General features: G+C 34.1%; 2 protein-coding genes and 1 non-coding gene across 3 annotated transcripts; 2 read left to right on the top strand and 1 right to left on the bottom strand.

Moving 5' to 3' along the window:
* Positions 1 to 274: 274 nt before the first annotated feature.
* On the top strand, positions 275 to 2937 carry LOC11437601 (tubulin beta-2 chain). Its single transcript, XM_003604768.3, has 3 exons — positions 275 to 829; positions 1647 to 1916; positions 2033 to 2937. The coding sequence occupies exons 1-3, from the start codon at positions 436 to 438 to the stop codon at positions 2716 to 2718; spliced, it is 1350 nt and encodes a 449-aa protein (XP_003604816.1). The 5' UTR covers positions 275 to 435; the 3' UTR covers positions 2719 to 2937.
* Positions 2938 to 3825: 888 nt separating this feature from the next.
* TRNAI-UAU (transfer RNA isoleucine (anticodon UAU)) lies at positions 3826 to 3899 on the top strand. Its single transcript has one exon. It is a non-coding gene; the product is annotated as a tRNA-Ile (tRNA).
* Positions 3900 to 4411: 512 nt separating this feature from the next.
* Positions 4412 to 5839, bottom strand: LOC11428083 (L-type lectin-domain containing receptor kinase VIII.2). Its single transcript, XM_003604767.4, has one exon. It carries the CDS (start codon positions 5613 to 5615, stop codon positions 4563 to 4565), a length of 1053 nt encoding a protein of 350 aa, XP_003604815.1. The 5' UTR covers positions 5616 to 5839; the 3' UTR covers positions 4412 to 4562.
* Between the last annotated feature and the right edge of the window lie 827 nt (positions 5840 to 6666).

The raw sequence follows: 6666 nt of genomic DNA, 5'->3' as shown, positions 1-6666 counted from the left end.
AAGACTATATTTTTAATTTTTTTCGCAGATAACTTTTCACTCTTCCAAAAAGCATACTTAAATTAATTAAATAATTTTTAATTTTTTTGGAGAAAACAATAAGCTTCAAATCTATGTACTAAAAAAAAGTTTTCAATTCTCAATAAAATTTGGCCGTTTGAGTTTTGACCAAAGTAAGAAAAAAATCATATGCAAATTCGGCACTCTAATAATCTGTCCTTTTTTCCCTCCCTCCCTCTCAAAAGTAGGTCCCACAAAAAACAGTTGTCATTTCAAATTTGAATTTCATTTCCCAAAATCTCAAATTCAAATTAAACAAATAAATACCACTCTCTTTCATTTTTCACTCATTCTTCTCACACCAAACCCTAATTTTCAAACCCTCTCTTTCTCTCTTCAAATTTCAAACCATAATTTCAGTTTCTTCACAACAAGATGCGTGAGATTCTTCACATTCAAGGTGGCCAATGCGGTAACCAAATCGGAGCAAAATTCTGGGAAGTGGTTTGCGCCGAGCACGGAATCGACCCTACCGGACGTTACAGTGGTACCTCAGAACTTCAACTAGAGCGAATCAATGTTTACTACAACGAAGCTAGTTGTGGCCGGTTTGTTCCTCGTGCGATTCTTATGGATCTTGAACCGGGGACTATGGACAGTGTCCGGTCTGGACCGTACGGTCAGATCTTTAGACCGGATAACTTTGTGTTTGGTCAGAGTGGTGCTGGTAATAACTGGGCTAAAGGGCATTATACTGAAGGCGCTGAGCTTATTGATTCTGTTCTTGATGTTGTTAGGAAAGAAGCTGAGAATTGTGATTGCTTGCAGGGTATGATTTTCTTTCTTTCTTTTTTTTACTTGTTTTTGAAATTTAGGGTTTTGTTGATTTTGAAGTGTTTGTGGATTTGCTTGTGGGTATTTTTGTTCTTATGAAAATGAAATTGTCGAAGTGTTTGATTGGTTTTTACAGGATTTTGTGGGGTAATTTGTGATGGGTATGTGTTAATTTTGATACCGGTGGGTTATTTTGCATGATTTGTGGCTGATTGTCAATTAGTTCTGTGAAAATTTAATTTGTTTTCTTAAATGAAATGTAGTCTACATGGATTTGTTGACTATGAAGCACGGTCATTGGGCACCGACACGATGACACTTATAATAATTTTGAAAATGACATAATTCATTGTATTTGTATCATATGTGTCGGTGTCTGTCTGTTGTCTGTGTCGTTGTCCGACACTGGGACACGCCTAATCTGAGGAGTGTCTCTGCTTCATATTTTATAGAGAGTTTTGTGGTGGCTTTGTGTTAATTTTGATATGGAGTGGATCTTTTGCCTGCTTTATGGCTGATTGCGCATTTGGTGCATGAATTTTTTTTCTCTTCAATTAAATGGGTGCCTTTTTTTGTTGGAATTGAATGACTGCTTGTTGTTGTATGTTTTGCATCTGATTTTGAATTGGGTGTTTGTGTGTGAGCTTTTTTTCAGGAATTGAATAACTGGGACTTGTTTTGATTTGTATTGCTATCATGAAATGTTAACTATATAATATGGGTGTTTTTTTTTATGTAATAGGGTAAATTTTGATTGGTATGTGTCTGATTTTGAAAGGGATGTGGTGTGTTTTATTCTTATGTCTGTGCAGGTTTCCAAGTATGTCATTCACTAGGTGGAGGAACTGGATCTGGAATGGGAACCCTTCTCATTTCAAAGATCAGGGAAGAATACCCAGACAGGATGATGCTTACTTTCTCTGTTTTCCCTTCTCCTAAGGTTTCTGACACTGTGGTTGAACCCTACAATGCTACTTTATCTGTTCACCAGCTTGTTGAAAACGCAGATGAATGTATGGTTCTTGATAATGAAGCCTTGTATGATATTTGCTTCCGTACTCTCAAGCTTACTACCCCGAGCTGTAAGCTAGTTTATACCTCATTTCTAATCACTTTCTTTAATCCATATCTGTTTTCAAGTTTGTTACATTTGTTCAAAAAGGTTTCTAATTTTGGTGTTTGCTTTTTTGTGATGCAGTTGGTGATCTTAACCATTTGATATCAGCAACCATGTCTGGTGTCACATGTTGTTTGAGGTTCCCTGGTCAGCTAAACTCCGATCTGAGGAAGCTTGCTGTGAATCTCATTCCATTCCCTCGTCTTCACTTTTTCATGTTGGGTTTTGCACCTTTGACTTCAAGAGGTTCTCAGCAGTACCGTGCTTTGAGTGTACCAGAGCTCACTCAGCAAATGTGGGATTCCAAGAATATGATGTGTGCTGCCGACCCTAGACACGGACGATACCTCACTGCATCAGCCATCTTCAGAGGCAAAATGAGCACTAAAGAAGTTGATGAACAAATGATCAATGTTCAGAACAAGAACTCATCCTACTTCGTCGAATGGATTCCAAACAATGTCAAATCAACTGTTTGTGATATTCCACCAACAGGGTTGAAGATGGCTTCTACATTCATCGGAAACTCAACTTCAATTCAAGAAATGTTCCGAAGGGTGAGTGAGCAGTTTACTGCTATGTTCAGGAGAAAGGCTTTCTTGCATTGGTACACAGGTGAAGGAATGGATGAGATGGAGTTCACTGAGGCTGAGAGCAACATGAATGATCTTGTGTCTGAATATCAACAGTATCAAGATGCTACTGCAGAGGAGGATGAGTATGAAGATGAAGAGGAGGATTATCAGCAGGAACATGATGAGATGTGAGCATGTTGATGCTTTTTGCAATGGATAACACATCTGCAACTTCCTGTTGCCGGTTCGTAATCTCTGTTGTAAGGGAATACTTTTGTTCCGGCTGTTATGAAATTGTTTCTGGTTTTCATTTCTGTTTGTGTAACAATGTTGGTATCAAAAGACAATATTATTGTTGAAACAACTATTATTACTTTAAGAATTAGTCTTTTGAGTTCCAAAAGTTGGTTAGTTAAGCTGCTTATATAGATGGTAAATACTAATGCAGAAGTGGAACATCGCCTGCCTCCCCCTTTAATATATTTCCACAAAACAATACTCAAATATATTGCTTTGACCTAAGTTTGAATTTGATCTTAGCTGTTCAGTTTATTGCTTGAAGACGTGACTAGAACCAATATTGACAATCAGTTTATGAATTCATATTAGTTATTTTTATCTATTCTAGTTTATGTGCTCTGCACTAATTTTGTTTTTCATCAATGAAAAATAACTTAAATGCATCGCGACCCTTTCATGAGAAATGAGCTTTGGAACTTATGTTTACAACTTGTTTCTATAAACCACTGCCTTCAACCATTGGTGTCAAAAGATTTATGTAAAAAGTTGAATATTTGAGAGAATTGATTATAGCCAAAAATAAGTTGAAGGTAAAAAGATTTATGTTTGAATACATTCATCTAAAAAGAAGTTCAACAATAAATATGAGTATTATAATCAATTATACTCTAGAGCAACCAAATATATCCTTATTCACTTTAAACATCTATAATCAATTCTAATTTTTTTGGCTAATTATTGGATTTCATTGAATTTCAATGAATTAGTTTTGAAGAATTTTGTTTTATAGACCAAACACCATAATTTTTTTTTTGTTGAACTACTAATTGATCGCAGGCGAGGTGGGAGTTTCAACCCACTATCTAAGTTGGCCCACTCGGCCTCATTTGAGATGGATTTAATGGTGGGACAAACAAAAAAAGTGGGTTGATCAATTTTGCCACCTCTAAATTGGTATGTGTATACCTTGACAAAAAAGGAAGGAAGAAAAAAAAGAGATCAATGTTTACATAAGCCTTGCAATTATTAAATATTTTCACTAAAGGAAGAGTAATGTAAGGTCCCGTAGCTCAGTTGGTTAGAGCGTTGGTCTTATGAGCCGAAGGTCGCGGGTTCGAGCCCCGCCGGGACCATAATTCTGATATATTTTGTTTAATAAAATCAAGCATAGCCGAAGGTCACCGGTCTGCATCCTGCCGAGACCATAAGTTTAATATATTTTGTTACCACCCTAAATTAAGCGTATCAAGCCGACGTGTTCAGACTAGTGTATCTACGCTTTTTTTACCACCCTAAATTATAAGGGAGGTCTCAGACCTAACAAATAAGCATATGACAAACCCAAGGCTAGACTTAAGTTTCGCAAAACCTTAAGCTTCAACATGTTTAGCCAAGACTAATGGACAATTACCAATTCACAATCTGCCAGCAACCACCCAGTACATACATCAACAACTTCAACTGGTCTCTTTTTTTGTTACAACTTCAATTGGTCTTTTAAAACAAACTAAACGCTTAAATTTGAGGCATCATTCATAAAAAAAAGTAAGCAGCATTTGATGCAGAGTTTATTTAATTTCAATCTCAAATTGATCAACAAAGACATTGTAAGAAAAAACAAATAGATAATTCTTAAGAGCAAAACTTACTAAATACAGGAAACACCAAAATTTAGAGTCTCTTTATATAGTAGACAATGTAATAAAAAGCATATAGATTAGGAATCATCATACAACAGATCAAAACCTACTAGATTTACAAACAAGTTTCAAACCAGATAGTTATCTCAAGAAGATCTACTTATTACCATCTCCAATGGTTTTACTATCTACAACAATTTTAACTTTTCTATACTCAACATCTAAAGGTTGCATAGAACATCCTTCTGGAACAACTGCACCACGTTTATTGCCAAAGATTGTCCACAAATAAAGCACAGTGAATGCTGTCAATGCTCCACAACCAGTGCCAAATATCATTGCAGCAAGAACTCTTAAAACACAATCATTCTTCTTTGCCTTTTCCTTTGGTTTAACAACCATTGAAGTTTCACTCTTTTTAACAGAAACATTAGGATCAAGTGGCTCTGAATGCATTGAATGTGGTGGAAAATTCCTCATAACAAAGCTCCATGAATATAGAAAAGCATTATTCCCCTTCACATGACTAAAACCAACAAACATTTCTTCCTCCTTCAAGACATTAGATATGTCAATTTTGTGCCATAACAATGGATCCAATGGCTTTGAATTTCCATGTTTACTCAATCTCACTTCTAACCTTCTTGAACTTGCTTCATAATCAATCCAAGTATGCAACTTTTCACCACTTTTTAGTGCCAAATTTGTAAAGTAGCTTTCACTTGAAACACCATTTCTAATCAAAATCTCATTTTTACCATCCTTATAACCACCAAACTCAACACTTATACCTTCAAAACCATTATTTTTCAATCCAAGAGAAAACCCAGATAAACTTTGATTAAAAACATCACCTTTAACACTTTTAACACCATTTGGAATCATAACAAAAGCTAAACCACCCTCATTTTCCATTGAGATTGAAAATGTAAAGTAAGTTGAAAATGAAACTAATTGCTTAGGTTTACCTTGAAAAACCTTGATGGGTTTCTTGTAAATCACCCTCCCAGATTCACCAGAGAATTGAATCTTGGACTCACCATTGACAACTTTTGCATTACCAAAAATTTCCACATTTGACTTAAATTTCAGATCTTTTTCAAAATCAGCAAAGGAAAACAAAGGAATTGGGTCAAAAGATAAAGTTTTTATGAACAAAATGATGAAAATTAAGGATTTGAAGTAAAGGGTAGTTGTGAATGAAGCCATGGTGAAAATTTGAGTGGTTATTGATTTTAGGGTTTGTTGATTGATTTTGATTCCATTTGAAGCATAAACTAAAAGGTTGAAACTTTATGATATGAAATGAAGAAAGTGAAAAAAATAATGGGAAAGTTGGATTGGGTGTTGTGAAAATTTAATGAATTTTGTTGTGTTATGCAACATGGTGGTTCACTTTTTTGCAGTGGCAGATGACCAAGGGAATATAATAATGGAAATTTTAATTTTTTATTTATTTTTGTAATATTCCTTGTTGGAAGTGGGAACTCTCAATCTTGGATATATTTGGAATTTTAATTTAAGTTTTATCTTTTTAAATTTTGGTGTTAATATGGTCCACTCAATTATTTGTGAACCAGCTAATTTTAGGATTCGTATGATTGAACTTTTTGGAATTTTTATTTTTCTTTTAAGAAAAATCATTGCTTTTGATGAGAGCATCTATAATAAACAAACTTTGTCTAATGTGAATAAGTAATATTATTTGCACCATTTAAATGTAATTTTTACGTCTAAAAAAAAAGTGTAATTTTTACGATTAGATTCATCTCAACCTATAAAAAAATCAATAATTCGTTTTATATCTCATTTGATTTAATGACATGTTTTGTTGATTCAATGATACAATATATGTCTTGTATACCGCGATAAACAAATATAAAGTGCAATAAAATGGTGGAGAGAATCACAAAGTTGTTTTAACATCTTGTTATATAGACAAACTTATGTCTTACATAGTCCTCTTGTTATATAGAATTTCTTTTCCACTCAAATAAAGGAATATTCTTTATGCTTTCCAACCTATAATTGTGAACATTTCGTTCTTTCATGCAAATTATTTGGTTATATTATGTTTGAGTTTTGTGGAATGAACGAAATAATAGAATTTTTAGAAATAAGAAAAATACAATTCATCAACTGCTAGAAAAAGTCAAATTACATTCTTTTTTGTGGCTGAAAACTTATAATGTCAATTTTGGTTTAAACTTTCATATGTGGTGGTCGAGACCTTTTGTTTGTATGAACATTGGCTAACTTA

Source organism: Medicago truncatula, chromosome 4, assembly GCF_003473485.1.
Source record: "Medicago truncatula cultivar Jemalong A17 chromosome 4, MtrunA17r5.0-ANR, whole genome shotgun sequence".
In the NCBI taxonomy this organism is placed as follows: Eukaryota; Viridiplantae; Streptophyta; class Magnoliopsida; order Fabales; family Fabaceae; genus Medicago; species Medicago truncatula.
The sequence above is the reverse complement of the archived record's forward strand: the minus strand, read 5'-3'. Positions and strand labels throughout refer to the sequence as shown.